The sequence below is a fragment of the Somniosus microcephalus genome, chromosome 11 (assembly GCF_052327205.1).
Source record: "Somniosus microcephalus isolate GS21.2 chromosome 11, FLI_Smic_1.0, whole genome shotgun sequence".
Taxonomy (NCBI): Eukaryota; Metazoa; Chordata; class Chondrichthyes; order Squaliformes; family Somniosidae; genus Somniosus; species Somniosus microcephalus.
Genome location: NC_140997.1, coordinates 1475227 through 1500035, shown reverse-complemented (window position 1 = coordinate 1500035; position 24809 = coordinate 1475227). Strand labels below are relative to the sequence as shown.

The 24809-nt window shown below is 47.7% G+C and overlaps 1 protein-coding gene across 2 annotated transcripts in view; it reads right to left on the bottom strand.

Annotated features, from left to right (window-relative positions):
* Window positions 1-21945, bottom strand: part of llgl1 (LLGL scribble cell polarity complex component 1) — a 161494-nt gene extending 139549 nt beyond the window's left edge. For both annotated transcript variants that reach the window (XM_086000022.1, XM_086000023.1), the window contains exons 1-2: window positions 21459-21945; window positions 18587-18684 (exon numbers count right to left, since the gene is read on the bottom strand). In XM_086000022.1, the coding sequence (XP_085856148.1) occupies window positions 18587-18684; window positions 21459-21539 (179 nt within the window). In that variant the 5' untranslated portion in view covers window positions 21540-21945. The remainder of the gene's footprint in view (window positions 1-18586; window positions 18685-21458) is intronic.
* Between the last annotated feature and the right edge of the window lie 2864 nt (window positions 21946-24809).

Below are 24809 nucleotides of genomic sequence, written 5' to 3'. Positions count from 1 at the left end.
GAGAGAGAGAATTGGGAGTGTGAGAGAGAGAGATTGGGAGTGTGAGAGAGAGAGATTGGGAGTGTGAGAGAGAGAGAGATTGGGAGTGTGATGAGAGAGAGATTGGGAGTGTGAGAGAGAGAGATTGGGAGTGTGAGAGAGAGAGATTGGGAGTGTGAGAGAGAGAGATTGGGAGTGTGAGAGAGAGAGATTGGAGTGTGAGAGAGAGAGATTGGGAGTGTGAGAGAGAGAGATTGGAGTGTGAGAGAGAGAGATTGGGAGTGTGAGAGAGAGAGATTGGGAGTGTGAGAGAGAGAGATGGGAAGTGTGAGAGAGAGAGATTGGGAGTGTGAGAGAGAGAGATTGGGAGTGTGAGAGAGAGAGATTGGGAGTGTGAGAGAGAGAGATTGGAGTGTGAGAGAGAGAGATTGGGAGTGTGAGAGAGAGAGATTGGGAGTGTGAGAGAGAGAGATTGGGAGTGTGAGAGAGAGAGATTGGGAGTGTGAGAGAGAGAGATTGGGAGTGTGAGAGAGAGAGATTGGGAGTGTGAGAGAGAGAGATTGGAGAGTGTGAGAGAGAGAGATTGGGAGTGTGAGAGAGAGAGATTGGAGTGTGAGGAGAGAGAGATTGGGAGTGTGAGAGAGAGAGATTGGGAGTGTGAGAGAGAGAGATTGGGAGTGTGAGAGAGAGAGATTGGGAGTGTGAGAGAGAGAGATTGGGAGTGTGAGAGAGAGAGATTGATGGAGTGTGAGAGAGAGAGATTGGGAGTGTGAGAGAGAGAGATTGGGAGTGTGAGAGAGAGAGATTGGGAGTGTGAGAGAGAGAGATTGGGAGTGTGAGAGAGAGAGATTGGGGTGTGAGAGAGAGAGATTGGGAGTGTGAGAGAGAGATTGGGAGTGTGAGAGAGAGAGATTGGGAGTGTGAGAGAGAGAGATTGGGAGTGTGAGAGAGAGAGATTGGGAGTGTGAGAGAGAGAGATTGGGAGTGTGAGAGAGAGAGATTGGGAGTGTGAGAGAGAGAGATTGGGTGTGAGAGAGAGAGAGATTGGGAGTGTGAGAGAGAGATTGGGAGTGTGAGAGAGAGAGAGAGATTGGGAGTGTGAGAGAGAGAGATTGGGAGTGTGAGAGAGAGAGATTGGGAGTGTGAGAGAGAGAGATTGGGAGTGTGAGAGAGAGAGAGATTGGGAGTGTGAGAGAGAGAGAGATTGGGAGTGTGAGAGAGAGAGAGATTGGGAGTGTGAGAGAGAGAGAGATTGGGAGTGTGAGAGAGAGAGAGATTGGGAGTGTGAGAGAGAGAGAGATTGGGAGTGTGAGAGAGAGAGATTGGGAGTGTGAGAGAGAGAGATTGGGAGTGTGAGAGAGAGAGATTGGGAGTGTGAGAGAGAGATTGGGAGTGTGAGAGAGAGAGAGATTGGGAGTGTGAGAGAGAGAGAGATTGGGAGTGTGAGAGAGAGAGAGATTGGGAGTGTGAGAGAGAGAGATTGGGAGTGTGAGAGAGAGAGAGAGAGAGAGACTGGGAGTGTGAGAGAGAGAGAGACTGGGAGTGTGAGAGAGAGAGATGGGAGTGTGAGAGAGAGAGATTGGGTGTGTGAGAGAGAGAGAGATTGGGAGTGTGAGAGAGAGAGAGAGATGGGAGTGTGAGAGAGAGAGAGAGATTGGGAGTGTGAGAGAGAGAGAGATTGGGTGTGTGAGAGAGAGAGAGATTGGGTGTGTGAGAGAGAGAGAGAGATTGGGAGTGTGAGAGAGAGAGAGAGACTGGGAGTGTGTGAGAGAGAGAGATTGGGAGTGTGAGAGAGAGAGATTGGGAGTGTGAGAGAGAGAGATTGGGAGTGTGAGAGAGAGAGATTGGGAGTGTGAGAGAGAGAGATTGGGAGTGTGAGAGAGAGATTGGGAGTGTGAGAGAGAGAGATTGGGAGTGTGAGAGAGAGAGATTGGGAGTGTGAGAGAGAGAGATTGGGAGTGTGAGAGAGAGAGATTGGGAGTGTGAGAGAGAGAGAGACTGGGAGTGTGAGAGAGAGATTGGGAGTGTGAGAGAGAGAGATTGGGAATGTGAGAGAGAGAGAGAGAGAGAGACTGGGAGTGTGAGAGAGAGAGATTGGGTGTGTGAGAGAGAGAGACTGGGAGTGTGAGAGAGAGAGAGAGAGAGAGATTGGGAGTGAGAGAGAGAGAGAGAGATTGGGAGTGTGAGAGAGAGATTGGGAGTGTGAGAGAGAGAGATTGGGAGTGTGAGAGAGAGAGATTGGGAGTGTGAGAGAGAGAGAGATTGGGAGTGTGAGAGAGAGAGAGATTGGGAGTGTGAGAGAGAGAGATTGGGAGTGTGAGAGAGAGAGAGATTGGGAGTGTGAGAGAGAGAGAGATTGGGAGTGTGAGAGAGAGAGAGATTGGGAGTGTGAGAGAGAGAGAGAGAGAGACTGGGAGTGTGAGAGAGAGAGAGAGAGACTGGGAGTGTGAGAGAGAGAGACTGGGAGTGTGAGAGAGAGAGATTGGGTGTGTGAGAGAGAGAGAGATTGGGAGTGTGAGAGAGAGAGAGAGACTGGGAGTGTGAGAGAGAGAGAGAGTTCATAGATGAAACTAAAGACCTAGATATTATCATTTTACAGGAAACTTGGTATAAAGGAAAAGGACACACTGGCTGTCCCCAAGGGTACACTGAGCTGGTGGTGCCCTCCAACAAATTACCAAGTGTAACCCAAGGCAGAGACTCCGGAGGCATACTGATCTGGTTTAAAACAGAACTTAAGAATTACATCAAATTTATAAAAAAGGGCGAAAACCATATGTGGCTCAAACTTGAGAGGGAGATTATCTCAAACACCCAAGATGTTTACATTTGCGCACTTTATATCCCTCCAATCGATTCCCCGTACTTTAAAGAGGACACCTTCTCCAACATGGAGGGGGAAATTATCCAATACCAGGCCCAGGGGAACGTGTTGATCTGTGGGGACCTCAATTCAAGAACGGGCGAAGAACCAGACTTCACCAATAATCAGGGAAACAATTATGTTTTCGGGAATAACCACTTTGACATCCCTTCCCTTCCATACAGGCATAACTGCGACAAGCAGTCAAATACCAACGGAAAACAGCTACTACAGCTCTGTCGAAACCTGGGTCTGTACATTGTCAATGGTAGGTTCATAGGAGACCTCCTAGGAAGATCGACCTATTGCTCACCTCTTGGCTGCAGCACAGTAGACTATATGATTACAGACTTAGACCCATCCTCTTTCAGAGCATTCACAGTCAAACCACAAACAACACTGTCAGATCACAGTCAAATTACTATGTTCCTCAAAAAGACAGAAACAAACAACATAGAAACACAACCCAGTAAACTGTACAACACCAAAAAATCGTACAGATGGGCCAAAAACGACACGGAAAAATACCAGAAAACAATTAGCAATGCATCAACTCAAGCTCTCTTAGACACCTTTCTGGATAACATATACACTCACAATAAAGAAGGCGTAAACCGGGCAGTTAGTAAACTAAACAATATTTTTGATAATTTGGCAACAAATGCAAACTTGAAAGCTCGCAAGAACAAACCCAAAACAAAAAACTATGAAAAATGGTTTGACCGAGATTGCCATAACATGAGGAAAAAACTTAGAAAAATATCAAACCAAAAACACAGACATCCAGAAAACGAGGAACTACGCCTTACTTATTGTCAGACACTAACACAATACAGAAACACACTCAGAACCAAAAAAGAGCAATATATTAAGAATACACTCAGCTCCATGGAGGAATCCATTGATTCCAATTGTTTCTGGGAAAACTTGAAAACACTACACAAAAAACAACACGACGATTTGGCCATTCAAAATGGGGACACATGGGTAAACCACTTTGAAAAATTATACCAGAAAAAAACACTAAGACCAGAGCAACACCAAATATGCAAAAAACTGGAAAAGCTAGAAATGGCCATAAAAGATAACCAAAACCCGCTGGACGCCATAATAACAGAAAAAGAACTTCTTGAAAAACTCAAGGACCTGCGACCAGGAAAAGCCTGCGGGACAGATGGCATACTAAACGAGATGATTAAACACACAGACAACAAAATGAAACTGGCTATCCTAAAACTCTTCAACTTGGTTCTGAGTGTCGGTTATTTCCCTGATATCTGGAACAAAGGACTCATAACGCCCATATACAAAAGTGGGGACAAAATCGACCCAAACAACTATCGAGGCATCTGTGTAAACAGTAACCTGGGGAAGGTATTCTGTAGCATCATAAACAAAAGACTTATAAACTTCCTTGAGGAGCACAATGTCTTGAGTAAAAGCCAAATTGGATTCCTGCCAAACTATAGAACATCCGATCATATCTTCACCCTACAGACCCTAATTGACAAACACGTTCACAATAACAAAAGCAAAATCTACGCATGCTTTGTAGATTTCCAGAAGGCTTTCGACTCCATCTGGCATGACGGTTTATTCCTGAAACTTATCGAAAGTGGGGTAGGAGGGAAAACATATGATGTAATTAAATCAATGTATACAAACAACAAATGTGCAGTTAAAATTGGAGACAAACAAACAAAATACTTCCCACAGGGGCGGGGGGTGACGCAGGGCTCGCCAATCTCACCGACACTCTTTAATATTTACATAAATGGATTGGCAAAACTACTTGAACAATCTACAGCACCCGGCCTCACCCTATATGAATCCAAGGTTAAATTCCTCCTCTATGCAGACGACCTGGTTCTGCTGTCACCTACTAAAGAGGGGCTACAGCAAAACCTGGACCTGCTGGAGTCGTACTGCCAGACTTGGGCCCTGACAATAAATCCCCAAAAAACCAAAGTCCTTGTGTTCCAGCAAAGATCCAAACATCAGGGACCCAAAATAAATTTCACAGTAGGAACAACCAAAATTGAACAAACCACTAACTACACATACTTGGGCTTAAAAATCAGTTCTACGGGAAACTTCAAACTGGCTGTGAATGAACTGAAAGAGAAAGCAAGAAGGGCTTTCTATGCCATCAAAAAATCAATCCAAATAGAAATCCCAATTAGCATTTGGCTCAAAATTTTCAAATCAGTAATTGAACCAATTGCACTCTATGGCAGTGAGGTATGGGGACCGCTAACTCAACAAGAATTTGCAAAATGGGACAAACACCCAATTGAGATCCTACATGCAGAATTCTGTAAAAGTATCCTCCGGACTCAAAGGAAAACAGTAAACAATGCATGCAGGGCGGAACTAGGCCAATATCCATTAATAATCACTATCCAAAAAAGAGCCACCAAATTTTGGAATCACCTACAAATGAGCAATCCCCAATGCTATCACTACGATGCCCTGAAATGCCAAGAGCTGACCATAAAGAAGAATACCCTCAGTCAACTAGTCCTGGGACTCAGTGAAGTAACTACTAACAATACTAACAATAACCAGCCCCAGGACAGTGACAGGGTAACACAAAGAATTCGACCCAACACAATCGTCGCTAAGCAAAAGGAAAAATATCTGACATATTGGGCAGAAACAACAAAAACCCAAAGCAAACTCAATTGCTACTTGGCCCTAAACAGACAATACAACATAGCTGATTACCTGACCATGGTAAAGGATAACAAACTGAGAAGAACCTTGACAAGGTACAGACTTAGCGAACATAGCCTAGCGATCGAAAAAGGCAGACACAGGCAGACCAGGCTGCCAAGAGAGGACAGGATATGCTCTCACTGCAGTCAGGGAGTGGTGGAGACAGAGATGCACTTCCTCACAGCTTGTGGAAAATATCAGGGCATCAGGGAGAATTTCTACCAAAAATTCTCACAAATATGCCCTGATTTCAGAAATCTGAATGACAACCAAAAACTCCCATTCCTACTGGGAGAGGAGAGAAGCTGTATAACACTGGCGGCGCACTATGTTACAGCTTGCCATGAACAGAGGGACAACCAGTAAACTAAGAAAAAAATATATATAAACAATGCGAATGTATATTTATACACTCAGGGATATACCTGTTTATACACTGTATGAATAGAACTGCGTTTATGTGCTAAACCATAAATGTATTTTGATGCTTTGGCAACATAAGATGTAACTTATCATGCCAATAAAGCGATTTAAATTGTAAATTGTAAAATTGAGAGAGAGATTGGGAGTGAGAGAGAGAGAGAGATTGGGTGTGTGAGAGAGAGAGAGAGACTGGGAGTGTGTGAGAGAGAGAGATTGGGAGTGAGAGAGAGAGAGAGAGATTGGGAGTGTGTGAGAGAGAGAGACTGGGAGTGTGTGAGAGAGAGAGATTGGGAGTGTGTGAGAGAGAGACTGGGAGTGTGTGAGAGAGAGAGACTGGGAGTGTGTGAGAGAGAGATATTGGGAGTGTGTGAGAGAGAGAGAGATTGGGAGTGTGAGAGAGAGAGAGATAAACTATACTTCACAACACACGGGCACGACACCATCACATGCCTGAATACAGCCACTCAGCCAAACTGCAACAGAAATAGGCAACTCATTACTGACCAATGCAAGAGGATAAACACCAACTCCCACTGGCAGGGAGACCAGAACTAAGAGCCATCAATACAAGATGGTCACTAATAAATCCAACAGGGAATTCAGGGGAAAACTTCTTTACGCAGTGTGTGATGAAAATGTGGAATTCGCTACCACAGGAAGTGGTTGAGGTGAATAGCACAGATGCATTTAAGGGGAAGCTCGATAAAGACATGAGGGAGAATGGAATAGAGGGTTATGCGGATAGGGAGAGATGAATTTGGGTGGGAGGAGGCTCATGTGGAGCATAGACACTGGCACAGACCCGTTGGGCTGAATGGCCTGTTTCTGTGCTGTAAATACTATGCAATATACTCTATGTAAAACTCAGCTCAGAAAATCAGGAGGTCTCCACAAGCCAGTAACATGTACATTACTCGTTCAAGTCCACATGGTTCATTGAGTTTACTCAACTCTCCAGAAAACCATGCTCACCAAGTGTAGTCAATAACCTGGCATTAACCTCACTATCCAACTCCCCAGACATCAAATCCTGGACTAGCCAAAATCTCTCAACTTTGTGCCAGCAAAAACAAAGCATCTTTCTGTGCGCGGAGCGCGCGGCCGGGCAGCACAGAGAGTGTCTCACTGATGGTCACCACATTCTAGTCTCCTTGTTACCGGCGTGGTCACTGTATTACACTCCCCCTCACCCGCCTCCCTCTCTCTTTAAACAACATTCAGTGTTTTGCTAAACTCGGTTGATCTTTCACCCTACCCCACCAACCTTCCGATCCAATCAGTTGGTAAAATTAAGATATCCTCACCTCTATTTACCAACTTCCCCATCTCCACAAAAGTACAATTAATCCCCTCAAAGTCTCAATCCCAGCACCACTTTTCCCCATGGTCTGGAAGCACTTGAGATCACATGCTAACAACTCCTAAAAAGCTGAAGATATACCCCATTTATAGTACATTGGACCCAAAAGGTGGTAATATAACACGGCAGCTTCAATGGCTCAGGAGGTAGGATGGTCATACTACTGGCTCAGGAGACCAATCCCTGCCAGCAGCTACTGCAGACAGCTGAAACTGCCTACATTATTCTGGTGAACACAGGCTGCACTGTTCCCGCATCACTTGATTTTATTGAGGCGCCATAATTTATAAAATTAAACTTTGTAGTAACTGTGCAGCACAAGAACCTTCATTAATATCACTGAACGGTGGTTATTCCGAATCTCGAGTGTAGACCACTTGCGCTCACACATGCACTTCACCAGCCAGCCCAAAGCACTGCGACTGGGAAAGTTGGTGAATTCCATGGCCAACATTCAGCTCTACCCATTTCCTAATGATTCCTACTGCAGCCTATTGCCAAACACACGGCATCCTCACTCACTGGCTTCTTGGCAGACACCATGGCAACTGCTTCAAAGAGGCCTTTCTTTGGAGACAGTGCCGAGAAGCATTTCCCTTTCATTAAAAAGGCAAAGAAATACACATCCCCAACAAAACAGCTCGGTATACACTGCATTAACTGACCACAACATGAATCTGTTTCTTCATACAAGAACTTTGCTCGGACAGCACAAGTTCGTGCGTTACCCATTTCAGAGAGTTTAGAAAGTTTTAATATTGTAAAACTGGTGCCATGCAACACAATGCTCAAAGCAGTTGACTTCTGTTCATTATCCAAAAACTTGTCAAATATAGAAATAAATGTTTGAAATGTGGACGACAACACACCAGGAGTGTGTTGCTATCTCACTGCGGCAGAGGGTAAAGATTTTTAAACATATAATCCCCACCCACTTCATATCTTCAGCTCAACTCTACCAAAATGCTGCGGATACTGGAAATCCGAAATAACAGACAATGCTGGAAAAACTCAGCAGGCCCGGCAACATCTGTGGAGAGAAAATAGAGTCAACGTTTCAGGTGAACCCTTTCTCTAATTTCTCTCCATGGATGTTGCCTGGCCTGCTGAGTTTTTCCAGCATTTTCTGTTATTTCTACAACCTCAATGCTGTCGTGACGTTTGCTGCACAGGGGGGCCCCCACCCAGCCCCCACCCCCGCCCGGCTCCGCTCAACCCCCGCCCGGCCCCCACCTGGTTCCCACCCACCCCCGGCTCCGCTCGGCCCCCACCCGGCTCGGCCCCCGCCCCACCCGGGCCCCCCGCCCAGCCATGAAGCAGCACTTTGGGGAGATAACTGATGGAGGTCATCACCCATGGAACCATACCCAAGGTGTATGTAAAGGCAGCAGCCTCTGTACATTAGTGGTGCCTCCACTCTGCTGTGACCATTGAAAAACTGCACTCATTTGTATTTTAGAGGCTGCAAGGTCTAAGGGCAGAGGTTAGGCATTCCATTGCATTGTGTTGGTCAGTTTAAAGTCACCTTTTCACATGTTAATTTTCTGCATTCTTATTAAACTGTGGTTGAACATAAAGGCCTCAATGTGAAACCATTCTCTGGATAGATTTGGAGAATGTTATCTGGAACAGTACACACAGTTCAGACAGTTTTAACTCGGAGATAACAAAAATTAATTTCATTTCAGAGGATTGCAGTCCAGGGAGAGGCCATTAGTTTGCTCCAACTAAATACTGGGGAGACTGAAGTGAGCCACAGGAGGAACTGTGCATGAATCTTATACAACTGGAATTTCAAACACCCAATAAGGAAGGCAAGAAATAACAGAAAATGCTGGAATAGCTCAGCAGGCCAGGCAACATCCGTGGAGAGAGAGAGAGTTTGACTCGAAACGTTGACTCTATTCTCTCTCCACGGAGGTTGCCTGGCCTGCCGAGTTATTCCAGCATTTTCTGTTATTATTTCAGATTTCCAGCATCCGCAGTATTTTGCTATCGTACTAAGGAAGGCAAGAAGATGGAACAGAGACAGAGCTGGTGCAGTCCCAACAGTTCCCTTGTGGACTGTACCTAGTCTGTAGAAGGAAACCACCTTTTCTTAAAGCTTCACCTGTTTGTCCTGTCTCGCTCTAGCACATCTAGCATGTAGAAGGTCCTACAAGAGAGGGGGTGGTACTGGACCTAATTCTAGGGAATGTGGCCGGCCAAGTGGAAGAAGTGCTAGTAGGTGAGCACTTTGGTGACAGTGACCATAATATGGTGAGATTTAAGGTGGTAATGGAAAAGGACAGGGATGGGCTGGAAATAAAGGTTCTAAATTGGGGGAAGGCCGATTTTAATAGGATAAGGCAGGATCTGGCCAAAATGGACTGGGATCAGCTACTTGTAGGAAAATCTGCAATGGGAGGCTTTCAGAAGGGAGATTGAGATCATACAATGGCAACATGTTCCCGTAAAGGTCAAGGGTGGTTCCAAAAACCACAGGGAACCGTGGATGTCAGGGGATATACGAGAATGGATTAGAAAAAAAAGGAGGGCTTTTGGCAGATACAAAAGGCTAAAGACGGAGGAAGCCCTAGAGGAGTACAAAAAGTGCAGGGGGATACTTAAAAATTAGGAGATCAAGGAGGGGCCATGAAATAACACTGGCGAGCAAAAAAGGAAAATCCTAAGATGTTTTATAAGTATATTAAGGGAAAAAATAGGGCCCATTAGGGACAAAAGTGGCAATGTGTGTGTGGAGCCGGAAGATGTAGGAGGGGTTCTAAATGAATTTTTTGCATCTGTTTTCGCTATGGAGAGGGACGATGTAGACATAGAAATAGGGCGGGGGGACTGTGATATGCTCGAACACATTAACATCGAGAGGGAGGAGGTATTGGCGGTTTTAGCAGGCCTAAAAATGGATAAATCCCCAGGCCCGGACGAAATGTATCCCAGGCTGCTGTGTGAGGCAAAGGAAGAGATTGCAGGGGCTCTAACACACATATTCAGAACCGCTCTGGCCACAGGGGATGTGCCAGAGGACGGGAGAACCGCTAATGTAGTTCCATTATTCAAGAAGGGGAGTAGGGAAAAACCAGGGAACTACAGGCCAGTGAGCCTAACATCAGTGGTGGGAAAATTATTGGAAAAAATTCTGAGGGACAAAATCAGTCTCCACTTGGAGAGGCAAGGATTAATCAGGGATAGTCAACATGGCTTTGTCAAGGGAAGATCATGTCTGACTAATTTGATTGAATTTTTTGAGGGGGTGACTAGGTGTGTGGATGAGGGCAATGCAGTGGATGTGGTATACATGGATTTCAGTAAGGCCTTCGATAAAGTCCCGCACAGGAGACTGGTCAAGAAGGTAAGAGCCCATGGAATCCAGGGTGCCTTGGCACGTTGGATAAAAAAAACTGGCTTAGTGGCAGAAGGCAGAGGGTGATGGTCAAAGGTTGTTTTTGTGACTGGAAGCCTGTGGCCAGTGGGGTACCACAGGGATCGGTGCTGGGTCCCTTGCTGTTTGTGGTCTACATTAATGACTTGGATATGAATGTAAAAGGTATGATCAGTAAGTTTGCGGATGATACAAAAATTGGTAGGGTGGTAAATAGCGAGGAGGGTAGTCTCAGTCTGCAGGACGATATCGATGGGTTGGTCAGATGGGCGGAACAGTGGCAAATGGAATTTAACCCGGAAAAGTGCGAGGTGATGCACTTTGGGGGGGACTAACAAGGCAAGGGAATACACAATGAATGGTAAGACCCTAGGCAAGACGGAGGGTCAGAGGGATCTGGGTGTGCAAGTACACAGATCCCTGAAGGCGGCGGAACAGGTGGATAAGGTGGTAAAAAAGGCATATGGGATACTTGCCTTCATTAGCCGAGGCATAGAATATAAGAGCAAGGAGGTTATGATGGAGCTGTATAAAACACTGGTTAGGCCACAGCTGGAATACTGTGTGCAGTTCTGGTCGCCACACTACAGGAAGGATGTGATAGCTTTGGAGAGGGTGCAGAGGAGATTCACCAGGATGCTACCAGGGCTGGAACGCTTCAGCTATGAAGAGAGACTGGGCAGATTGGGTTTGTTTTCCTTGGAGCAGAGGAGGCTGAGGGGGGACATGATTGAGGTGTACAAAATTATGAGGGGCATAGATAGGATGGATACTAAGGAGCTTTTTCCCCTTAGAAGGGTCAATAACTAGGGGGCATAGATTCAAGGTAAAGGGCGGGAGGTTCAGAGGGGATTTGAGAAAGAACTTTTTCCACCCAGAGGGTGGTTGGAGTCTGGAACTCACTGCCTGAAAGGGTTGTGGAGGCTGGAACCCTCACAACATTCAAGACGCATTTGGATGAGCACTTGAAATGCCATAGCATACAAGGCTACGGACCAAATGCTGGAATATGGGATTAGATTAGACAGGGCGTGATGGGCGGGTGCGGACACGATGGGCCGAAGGGCCTCTATCCGTGCTGTATAACTCTATGGCTCTATCTACCAGTAGTTCAGAGAGCACGGTTTTTCAATACTCCCAATCATGGAGGGGAGTGGGAATTTGAGGAAAGGATCGAGATGGGTTTAAGAAACCAAGTGTCCCAAACATGGTGACAGGCCAATATTGCCGAGGTCAGAAACAGACAGGAGATTGAGATACTGGACAAAAGGGAAAGATTGTGGACTCTTTCAGGGTCAGCAAGTACACGCTTTGTCCAGCAAGACAGAGCTGGTGTGTTGCACTGCACTTGTGAGTCATGCTCTAAAGCAGCTCAACACAATAGCCAGACACAAGCTTTCCACTAACAAAGGGCCTCTTCTTTGCACTGCTCTATTGATCATTCACACCATTCCTAAGCTACCAAGAGCCAAATCATTTCCTCTCAGACATTCTGCATTTAAAAGATCTTCAGCCAGGAGAGAACACTGATACAACTCGGAAATGTTGGCGCAATAGTGAAAAGTCACTTCAATTTTGCAGGTTAGAGACACCATCGAGCACGCCCATGTTCAGGATAACAGAGTTAGATTTAGGTTAAATTTCCCCGCGTTACATCTATGTAATTGCAGTTAGAATTGCCCCTTGTAGCCCCTAAACAAATGGTCAGTTTAATCTCTATTTCATGGGGATTGTAGAATGCCAATCTAGTCCATGCTAGCATCACGTACGGTCTTACTCGAGGTTCAACGAGCGCGAGCGAGACAGCGAGCGAGCTATGTGCTGTGAGATGAGCAGAAGCTAGACTGGGGGGTTTTCCTGGAGATGGGCATGCACACAAGAGGCGATGACACGCAAGCACCTTAAAGAGGAAAATGTTGTTGCGATGCAGTTAAAGTAAAGGGCTTGAATGGAACAGTGTCTGAGAAGAGAGGCAACATTAACAATGTCAGCTGTCATGGGTGCCAGGAGTTCAGGCAGCAGGAGGCTGGTCTCACTGAAGAGATGAGCTCGGGAAGGGGATGAGAAGTGAAGAGAGAAGACACTGCAAAGTGACATCATTTACAGCCTGGAGTGGCAGAGGAGGGGAGGAAGGAGAAGGTGCAGCAGAGGCAGCTGCACAGATAGAGTAAATCTCAGGAGACAAAGAAATCCATCAGCTCCTTGCACGCGATTGGAGGGGAGAGCAGTTAGCTTTAGAGAATAATCTGAGTGGCCTTGCTCTCCTGGAAACAATTTTGATTGAGGAGAATAGGGTACATTAACACTCGATATGGTTGAGTTGTCGGGCCATTGATGATTCAGCCAGTTATGCTACAGTTTGAGCCACTCTGACCTGAGGACATGAAGGAGATCGATAGTGATGGCGAGTCGGAGGTAGATGCAAGAGCAGCAGTGGAGGGAGAGCTGGAGGAGGGGATAGTGCAGACAAAGATAATGATTCACCTTTGTACATTCCAGAGACCAGTTAGAGGATGGTTTAAGAGAAACCAAGGACAGGTTGACATGGGGTAGAGGTTACCAGATCAAACAGATTCAAGCTTGCATACACGATGCTGAAGGAGACCAACATTAATTCAAATCTCTCGAATCCATATTCTGCAATTCTACAGAACAGTAGACTGTGCTTTTACATTTACACAAGCTTCAAAAAATGCAATTTGCAAAAAGTAGTAAAAGGACTGCCAAAATGTCTGGGGTAGAAGGTCACACATTAGAGAAACCTTCCTTTATTGTCTAGCTCCCCCCCACCCCCCTTGTTATCCAGTATCAAGGCCACACTACTGGCTCAGTAAGTTATGTGGAGATCGTCTCTCCTCATCCTATCCAATCGGCTACCCATCACACCCCGAGCGGCAGCAAGACAACTCATGTATTTGAGCAAGCTGATTTGTGGAGTTTTCCGGTCCCGTTTATATGTTGTCTGGGTGCTGCTGACATGGGCATGGCTGCATTAATCATCCAAAAACACAGCCCAGAGTGGGTGCTGGCAAATTTATCTTCTTTGGATGTTGTTCAAGAAGCGACTATGTTTAATGTGCTTGCTGCTCTGAATACTGCACATTTCATTGTCTATTTAAAATATGTAGCAGTGCTGACAGTAGGATTTCAGTAGTGCAATGGTGTGTGTGGAAATGCCAATAAGTCCATTTGAACATTACAATTAGATTGTGTCTTTCCCTCTCGGATTGTGTCTAATGGGAGCATCTTGCGCCTGGAACCAGAGTCGCACTGCCAGAGGCATTTGTCTGAATCACCAACCTGACGTGTAGAAGTTGCAGTTTCGTGTTTTTAGGGTAACCACTTTCTCCTTCAATCGTTTCACAGCAGATAAATTAAGCCAATAATTTGTCAGCTTGGTGAAATCACAGAAACCCCACAGTGCAGATAGAGGCCATTTCGGCCCACCGAGCCTGCACCGACACATATCCCACCCGACCCCCGTAACCCCTACACCAACACATATCCCACCCTATCCCCGTAACCCCACGTATTTAATCCCCCTAACACTAAGGGTTAATTTATCATAGCCAATCACTTTTTAAAACAAAAAAACCTGAAATCATTGAATTGTTTCAAACATAGAAGATATGAGTAGGAGTAGGCCATTCGGCCCCTCGAGCCTGTTCTGCCATTTAATGAGATCATGACTGATCATCCAAATTCAGTACCCGGTCCCTGCCTTCTCCCCATATCCCTTGAGCTGTAAGAAATATATCTAACTCCTTGAATATACTTAATGAATTGGCCTCAGCAGCCTTCTGCAGTAGAGAATTCCACAGGTTCACTCTCTGGGTGAAGAAATTCCTCATTTGTCCTAAATGGCTTACCCCTTATCCTTAGACTGTGACCCCTGGTTCTGGACTCCCCGCCATCGGGAACATCCTTCCTGCATCTAGTCTGTCTAGTCCCGTTAGAATCTTACAAGTTTCAATGAGATCCCCTCTCATTCTTCTAAACTCCAGCGAATACAAGCCCAACCAACCCAATCTCTTCATACGTCATTCCTGCCATCCCAGGTATCAGTCTGTTGAATCTTCGCTGCACTCCTTCCATGGCAAGAACATCCTTCCTCAGATAAGGTGACTGCACACAATACTTAAGATGTGGTCTTACCAAGGCCCTGTACAACTACAGCAAGACATCCTTGTTCTTGTACTCAAAGCCTCTCGCTACGAAGGCCAACATACCATTTGCCTTCTTAACTGCCTGCTGCACCTGCATGCTTACCTTCAGCGACTGGTGCACAAGGACACCCAGATCTCATTGCACTTCCCCTTCTCCCAATCTATTGCCATTCAGATAATAATCTGCCTTCCTGTTTTTGACACCAAAGTGGATAACCTCACATTTATCCACATTATACTCCATCTGCCATGCTTCTGCCCAATCACCCAACTTGTCCAAATCATGCTGGAGTTTCCCAGCATCCTCCTCACAGCACATGCCCACCCAGCTTTGTGTCGTCTGCAAACTTGGAGATATTACATCTAGTTCCCTTGTCTAGATCATTAATATATATTATGAATAGCTGGGGTCCTAGGACTGATCCCTGCGGTACCCCACTAGTCACTGCCTGCCACTCGGGAAAAAAAAACTGTTTATTCCAACTCTTTGCTTCCTGTCTGCCAACCAGTTCTGTCCCCCAATCCCATGTACTTTAACTTTACACGCTAATCTCTTATGCGGGACCTTATCGAAAGCCTTCTGAAAGTCCAAATACACCACATCCACTGGTTCTCCCTCATCTATTCTACCAGATACAGCCTCAAAAAATTCCAGTAGATTAGTCAAGCACGATTTACCTTTTGTAAATCCATGTTGACATTGTCTGATCCTGTCACTGTTTTCCAAGTGCTCTGCTATTACATCTTTTATAATGGACTCTAGCATTTTCCCCACTACTGATGTCAGGCTTACTGGTCTATAATTCCCCATTTTCTCTCTACCACCTTTTTTGAATAGTGAGGTTACATTAGCTACCCTCCAATCCATGGGAACCGTTCCAGAGTCTATCGAATTTTGGAAGATGACCAGCAATGCATCTACTATTTCTAGGGCCACTTCCTTAAGTACCCTAGGATGTAGATTATCAGGCCCTGGGGATTTATCGGCCTTCAATCCCGTCAATTTCCCAACACCATTTCCCTACAAATACTGATTTCATTCAGTTCCTCCCTCTCATTAGACCCTATGTTCCCCGACATCTCTGGGAGGTTATTTGTGTCCTCCTTTGTGAAGACAGAACCAATTGATCAGCCATTTCTTTGTTCCCCATTATAAATTCCCCTGATTCTGACTGCAAACATCTGCAGTAATTTTAATTTGTTCATGAGTTAACTGCATCACCAATAATGCTCCTGCAAGAGCAAGGTCAGTGACCACATTAATCACAATACTCCCCCAGAACCAGCACTGCACACGCAGCAGCCTCAAGCTATTGGAACCCACGCCATAGATATTTCAGTCCACTCGATCAATCCACCAACAATACCATCCAGGCACAAACACTACAGCAGCCAGAGTGAAATAGGGCAGGACTCTCCCAGGGAATGCTGTCATTTCCACTCACCTGTTACACTAGGCAGGCATTCCGGTCTATAACCTTGCTGTGATCTGGTTAGTTACTATGGCAATGACTGAAGTGTTGCTGGATACAGGCCCGAGATTCCCCCATCACCACCCCACCCCCAGGTCACACTTGCTACCAACAGCCATCAGGAAGTGCATATTCTTTTTTTGCTTCTCTGGGAAAGAAGTGTCCTGAGGTAGGGACTAAGACCATGTTTAAGCTACCTCATCCCCGGCTGTATTTATATTCCAACAACCACAACCTCTTGCCGCAACCATAATACCGCCCGCTCACCTCGTGATAACTTGAACTAACATAGTACACGCCAAGAAAGAGGAACACCAATACAAATTAGGCCACGATGACAGGAAGTCCTCTCAGCTGAGACACCTCTGCAACTGGCCTGAGCTCCCATATCTGAATCACAATCAGATGAACGATACAGGAACCTGCTTAGACGCAGCTTTACGTTGTGCGTCAGTATCAGACCGACCTGCATTTCCAGCATTTGCCAATTTATCAATCACCCCATAACCTCGCCCTGCTGCAGAGTAAAGGCCAGTTTTTCTTTTGATGCTATCAGTTCATTTATTTTGCAAAACATATTACAAGTTGATTACTCATCAGAATAAAAGTGCACAGCAAGTTTGGCATTAGTGTTACAGAACAGGTTAGAACAGTCATTGCCCCAGCAGTTCTAGAACTGTAAACCCCCGATACACAGACTCCATTAACACATCGCAGGCTATCTAGCAGAAGCAGCTGCGTATCCCCATCAATAAACAGGGTCATATGCGATGAGCTTCAGTTTAGCTGTTGTTCTTATCCAGCTTAAAAACCCAGTCTTGCGGCAGCAAGCAAAAGGCATGCTTTAGAGGGGAAGGAGGTTTAACACCAACATCCCTTTCAGCTTCAGCACATTACTCTGCATTTACAGCCCGGGTGTTGTGGTTCCCACTTACACCCTCGTGCATTTGCAATTAAATGTTTGAATCATACTACACATAAAAGCCTGCCCGATACCCAGATGGTAACGCCCCTTAACAGGCCCAGCTCTCGCAAGACAAGAACGGATCTCTGCACATCTGTGAGCTGCTCCCTCATTTCCACTCACCTCCCCTCAAACTAGGCAGGCATCCCTCTCTATATAACCTTCCTGAGAGTTACTATGGCAATGACCAAAGTGTTGCTGGACACAGGCTCGAGATTATCTTCCGCCCCCACCCCCCACTTGCTAACAGCCATCAGGGAGTACGTATTTGTTTTTGCTTCTATGGCTCTCATCACCCCCAATCCCCGACTGTATTTATATTCTTCCAATGACCACAACCACAGTCATAGTCTCTTTCAAGCTCACTCAGCATCTTGCTGCAACCAGAATACCACCTGCCTGCCCGACGAGAGTTTGAACCACCAGCACACACCGAGAAAGAGGAAGCAGCGACGCAACAGTCAGCTGCTGCAGGAAGGTGCATTAACCAGCCGTGCACTCTTGTATCTGCTGCAACAAGACATCTGCATTAACTGGTGAACTGTAAACACCAAAACCCATCACTCCCACCCCCTATTCTGCCATTTCTTAACTTAACATATTATATGCAATGAATACAAGACAGGGCAGGGTGAAAATCTAGGAAAATAATTAGAAAGCAAGATTTTTCTACTACAAGGTAGTGACAAACAAGAGCAAAGTATTTCAGTGTCTTTTCAAAAAGTTTATATACAACTGCCAGGAATTCCCCATTGCATCAAATGCCCTGCGGTCCTCCTGCACAATCCATTCTGAGCACTGGGCACACGGCACTGCTCCATTCAATACCTCGATTAGCCACTGAAGTACATCCAGGACATGCCAAATTCAAATACCATCCGTTGAGAAAATCAACTTTAATTACCAAGGGATAATATGTTGAGAAATCACTGCAAATTTTTTGCTTTTTAAGCTTCAGTTTGCGACCAAGTACAACCAAAAATAAAGTCAAACAGCAATAAAACCTCAAAAAAGTTATTTTCAAAGTCGCCATTCTGTCATTTCCCACAATAAAAAGCCTGTTGTCATGGTAACCGAGTCAGATCGCCACGCATGCATCCCAGTTTGTTAAGCGGTTACCCTGGCCGACAAAACGTACTGCGATTCCAATCTATTCAAACATCTGCTGTTTAATGAGGGGCTTCAACAACAAGTGTTAAAAGCTTACCTTTATGTGAGTCAATCACATCACAAGACAGGGTTTTTTAAAAAAAGGATACATTTTCACAGCTCCTGATTTGGTTGCAATGGCCATGAGCTGCAGTTTTGGATCATGTGCCAAAGCACTGGGCTGATTTGGAAATCCATGTTCCACTGTCTGCAAAGAAGGGGAAAAATGCAATTAGGATTCATCCAATGTCATGGAGAAGTCTTTATACAACAATAGCACCTTTAACATAGTAAAACGTCCCAAGGTGCTTCACAGGAGCGATTATCAAACAAAAATTGACACCAAGCCACATAAGGAGATATTAGGACAGGTGACCAAAAGCTTGGTTTTAAGGAGCGTCTTAAAAGGAGGAGGAAGAGGTAGCGAAGCAGAGGGGTTTAGGGAGAAATTCCAGAGCTCAGGTCCTCAGCAGCTGAAGGCACGGCCTTGAGATATAGTCAGGATACAAAGTGCTACATAAATGCATGTGCTTTCTTTACCTCAGCTTTTCACAGGATCGCAGAACCTTACTTCCTTCAGTCTTACCTTCCTCTTAAAGCCTTCAGGCTTTTAAACCTCAAATCTGACATCACCTAATCACTTCTCCTTTTACCTAGGATTTTCATTTTACTATTTTCAATCATAATGGTGCCCTGCACTGTGTGTCTCAGCCCATTACCTTGGCTTCGCTGTAATAAGGACCAGCCGACACACGCTGGCTAGGCTCACACATGACAAGTAACCAATTAGCCAAAGTACGAGGGCTGGTGGAGCAAGTCATGCAACACACCAAGCCTGTAGTGCAGTGGATTGGTGAAGGCCAGTGAATCAATGATGCTCTAAAACCAGCTACAAGGACACAGAGGTGCCATTCTCCCTCCTTCGCTGCAAGTGCCTAGCCTTTGCTGGGCATCTCAATGTGACTAAGTTAGGAATCTGGTAAAACAATGGAGCAGCTGAAGGCAAAACCAAGGTCGGGGTGAGAGACACTAGAGGCTGGAGTCCGAGGAACAGAAAGGTTGGGGAGTGGAGGAGGATGATGAGCAGGTCTGGAGCAAGTGGAACAAGAATTTGAAATGAGGCACTGGGAGCCTGTGCAAGTTCGCAAAGCGCCAGCAGGACAGGAAGTGGACAGAGTTCAGATCCAGTCTGGAGGTGGAGGAATCTCTCAGCATTGCAGGCAGAGACAGGCAGGGCCTGAAGGTGGAAATAAGCAGCTGCTAACTGGAGAGAACAGTGACCCCAAACACAGCCCAGGGTCAGAGTGAGGGGGGGGAGGCCATTCAGCCCCTCCAGCCAGTTTACCATTCAATGACATCCGGGTAATCCCTCTCCCCAAATCCCCCTCCCCTCACCCCCAGGCAATCCCTCTCCCCAAACCCCCCTCCCCTCACCCCAGGCAATCCCACCCCTCAAACCCCCCTCACCTCACCCCAGGCAATCCCACCCCTCAAACCCCCCTCCCCTCACCCCAGGCAATCCCACCCCTCAAACCCCCCTCCCCTCACCCCCAGGCAATCCCACCCCTCAAACCCCCCTCACCCCAGGCAATCCCACCTCTCAAACCCCCCCTCACCCCAGGCAATCCCACCTCTCAAACCCCCCTCCCCTCACCCCCAGGCAATCCCACCCCTCAAACCCCCCTCACCCCAGGCAATCCCACCTCTCAAACCCCCCTCCCCTCACCCCCAGGCAATCCCACCCCTCAAACCCCCCTCACCCCAGGCAATCCCACCCCTCAAACCCCCCTCACCCCAGGCAATCCCACCTCTCAAACCCCCCCCTCCCCTCAGGCAATCCCACCCCTCACCCCAGGCAATCTCACCCCTCACACACCCCTCCCCTCAGGCAATCCCACCCCTCACCCCAGGCAATCTCACCCCTCACACACCCCTCCCCTCAGGCAATCCCACCCCTCACCCCAGGCAATCCCACCCCTCACCCCAGGCAATCCCACCCCTCAAACCCCCTTCCCCTCACCCCAGGCAATCCCACCCCTCAAACCCCCCCTCACACCAGGCAATCCCACCCCTCAAACCCCCCCTCACACCAGGCAATCCCACCCCTCAAACCCCCCCTCACACCAGGCAATCCCACCCCTCAAACCCCCCCTCACACCAGGCAATCCCACCCCTCAAACCCCCCTCACCCCAGGCAATCCCACCTCTCAAACCCCCCCCTCCCCTCAGGCAATCCCACCCCTCACCCCAGGCAATCCCACCCCTCAAACCCCCTTCCCCTCACCCCAGGCAATCCCACCCCTCAAACCCCCCCTCACACCAGGCAATCCCACCCCTCAAACCCCCCCTCACACCAGGCAATCCCACCCCTCAAACCCCCCCTCACACCAGGCAATCCCACCCCTCAAACCCCCCCTCACACCAGGCAATCCCACCCCTCAAACCCCCCTCACCCCAGGCAATCCCACCTCTCAAACCCCCCCCTCCCCTCAGGCAATCCCACCCCTCACCCCAGGCAATCTCACCCCTCACACACCCCTCCCCTCAGGCAATCCCACCCCTCACCCCAGGCAATCTCACCCCTCACACACCCCTCCCCCTCACACCAGGCAATCCCACCCCTCAAACCCCCCCTCACACCAGGCAATCCCACCCCTCAAACCCCCCCTCACCCCAGGCAATCCCACCCCTCACCCCCCCCCCTCACCCCAGGCAATCCCACCCCTCAAACCCCCCCTCACCCCAGGCAATCCCACCCCTCAAACCCCCCCTCACCCCAGGCAATCCCACCCCTCAACCCCCCCCTCACCCCAGGCAATCCCACCCCTCAAACCCCCCCCTCACCCCAGGCAATCCCACCCCTCAAACCCCCCCCTCAACCCAGCAATCCCACCCCTCAAACCCCCCCTCACCCCAGGCAATCCCACCCCTCAAACCCTCCCCACAAAGCCCCCTCTCCCCCCAGGCCAGTCCCTCCCCCACCTTGCTGAAGGCGAACAGTTCCAGTTTGAGTTTCTCCCGCTGCGGGTCGTTGCCCGGCCGGCGGAACCGAAACTTCATCATGGTCGCGGGCTGTGAGTCCCCGGTCGGTCGGTGGGCCGGGCCGGGCCTGGGTCCCCGGTGTGCGGGGCCGCACTCCCGCCCTCTCTGTCTGTCGGTCCTTCTCCCCGGGCCTGGGTGTGCGGTGCCGGGTCCGCGCTCTCTCACGGTCTCCGGGCGGGCGGTCGGTGGGCCGGGTCCCCGGGCCTGGGTCCGCTCTCTCTCGGTGCCGGCTCCCCGCGGTCTCTCTCGGTTCTCGGTGGCGGGTCCCCGCTCTCTCTCACGGTTTCTGGGCTGGCGGTGGGCCGGGTCTCTCTCACGGTCCCCGGGCCTGGGTCCGCTCTTTCTCGGTTCTTCGGTCCCCGCGGTCTCTCTCTGTGTCTCGCGCCTCCCTCAAACCCTTTTGTGGCTCCGATCCGTTAACCCCGCCTCCGCCAGAGCGCGCCGCCCATTGGCTCCTCCCGCCTGATTGGCACCAGAAACCACTGCTGTAGCCCAATCAGCAGCCGGATTCTCCTCTCACATGTGACCGTGTAAGCGCCAATCAAGTGGTGCGGTCGAGTGGGTGGGACTTCCGGCGGCCCAGGAGCCCCCGCGCTCTGGGTGAAGACCGTTCTCGTGAATTCCCCACTGGATTTATCGGTGACTGTCTCATGTTAATGGCTCCTAGTTCTGGTCTCCCCCATCACTGGAAACATCTCTGCCTCGACCCGAACAAACCCTTTCCTTATCTTTAGGCCTCTCTCAGCTCACCCCTCAACTTTAATCTCATTGAAGCTTACAAAATAATCACCGGGCTCCATAGGGTGGATGCAGGGAGGATGTTTCCCCAGGCTGGGGAGTCTGGAACCAGGGGTCACAGCCTCAGGATAAAGGGTCGGCCATTCAGGACTGAGAGGAGGAGAAATTTCTTCACTGAGAGGGTGGTGAATCTTTGGAATTCTCTGCCCTAGAGGGCTGTGGAGGCTCAGTCGTCGAGTATATTCAAGACAGAGATCGATGGATTTCTGACTAGTAAGGGCATTAAGGGATATGGCAATCGGGCCGGTGAATGGAGTTGAGGCAGAAGATAGAAACATAGAAGATAGGAGGAGTAGGCCATTCGGCCCCTCGAGCCTGCTCCGCCATTCAATGCGATCATGGCTGATCATCCAAATTCACTACCCGGTCCCTGCTTTCTCCCCATATCCCTTGATCCCTTTAGCCTTGAGAAATATATCCGACTCCGTCTTGAATTGGCCTCTACTGCCTTCTGTGGTAGAGAATTCCACAGGCTCACCACTCTCTGGGTGAAGAAATTCCTCATTTCTGTCCTAAATGGCTTACCCCTTATCCTTAGACTGTGACCCCTGGTTCTGGACTCCACGACCATCGGGAACATCCTTCCAGCATCTAGTCTGTCTAGTCGTGTAAGAATTTTATACGTTTCGATGAGATCCCCTCTCATTCTTCTAAACTCCAGCGAGTTCAAGCCCAATCGATCCAATCTCTCCTCATACGTCATTCCTGCCATCCCAGGTATCAGCCTGGTGAATCTTCGCTGAACTCCTTCCATGGCAAGAACATCCTTCCTCAGATAAGGCGACCAAAACTGCACACAATACTCAAGGTGTGGTCTCACCAAGGCCCTGTACAACTGCAGCAAGACATCCTTGTTCCTGTACTCAAACCCTCTCGCTACGAAGGCCAACATACCATTTGCCTTCTTAACCGCCTGCTGCACCTGCATGCTTACCTTCAGCGGCTGGTGCACAAGGACACCCAGGTCTCGTTGCACTTCCCCTTCTCCCAATCTATTGCCATTCAGCCATGATCTCGTTAAATGGCGGAGCAGGCTCGAAGGGCCGAATGGCTTACTCCTGCTCCTATTTCTTATGGTCTTATGTTTTTTTTCTCCTAAGAGACCCAGCCTGTTCAATCTTTCCCGATACGTATAACCTCTCCGTTCTGGGATCATTCTTGCAAATCCTTTTTGCACCGTCTCCAGTGTCTCTAGATCCTTTTTATAATATGGAGACCAGAACTGTTCCCAGTACACCAAGGTTCTATAAAAGTTGAACATGGTTTTCCTTTTCAATTCTATCCCTCTAGAAATGAATCCATGTTTGGTTTGCTGTTTTTGTGGCCTTATTAACCTGTGTCACTACTTTTAGTGATTTGTGTATGTGTAGCCCCAGATCCCTCTGCTCCTTGACCCCATTTATACATTTATTTTCCAAGCAGTATGTGGCCTTCTTATTCTTCCTAAGAAAATGAACCACCTCACACTTAACTATGTTGAAGTTCATTTTCCAACTACATACCCATTCTACAAGTTTATTAATGTCTTCCTTTATTTTGTCACAATCCTCCTCTGTCTTAGCTACACTACCCAATTTGGTGTTGTCTGCAAATTTTGAAATTGTACTTTAGTTCAAGTCGTTATATCAATTCAAATTGTTTTTAATTAACTTTTAAAATAAATATTGACTCAATTCATACTCTTGATCACTATCCATGGACCCCTGCTGCAAACAAGAACAGCATAGGGCTCAGTTACAATGTCAAATAGCCCTCTGCCACCCATCCCCCAACAAGAGTCAACTCCTTCAGTAGAGGATGGAAAAGAAAACAAGGAGTTACTATCTCCATCAGGTTGTTTTATTTAATCTTTCCGATTTCCTACCCTTCTGTGTTGTCCCAAATTCGTGCCCATCTTTCCCACAATTCCATGTTTGAATCCCTCCAATTAGGTTTCCGCCCTTGCCACAGTACCGAAACGGCTCTCATCAAAGTCACAAATTACATCCCTTGTGACTGTGACAAAGGTGAACTATCCCTCCTCGTCCTTCTTGAATTGTCTGCAGCCTTTGACACGGTTGATCACTCCATCCTTCTCCAACGCCTCTCCATCGTCGTCCAGTTCCATTCTTCTCTATCTAATCATAGCCAGAAAATCACCTGCAATGGCTTCTCTTCCCGCTCCTGCATCATTCCTCTGGTGGCCCAAGGATCTATCCTTGGCCCCCTCCTATTTCTCATCTACATGTTGCCCCTTGGCGACATCATCCGAAAACACAGCGTCATTTTCCACATGTACGCTGATGACACCCAGCTCTACCTCACCACTTCTCTCAACCCCTCCGCGGTCTCTAAATTGTCAGACTGCTTGTCCGACATCCAGTTCTGGATAAGCAGAAATTTTCTCCAATTAAATATTGGGAAGACCGAAGCCATTGTTTTCAGTCCCCGCCACAAATCCGTTCCCTAGCCACTGACTCCACCCCTCCCTAACATCTGTCTGAGGCTGAACCA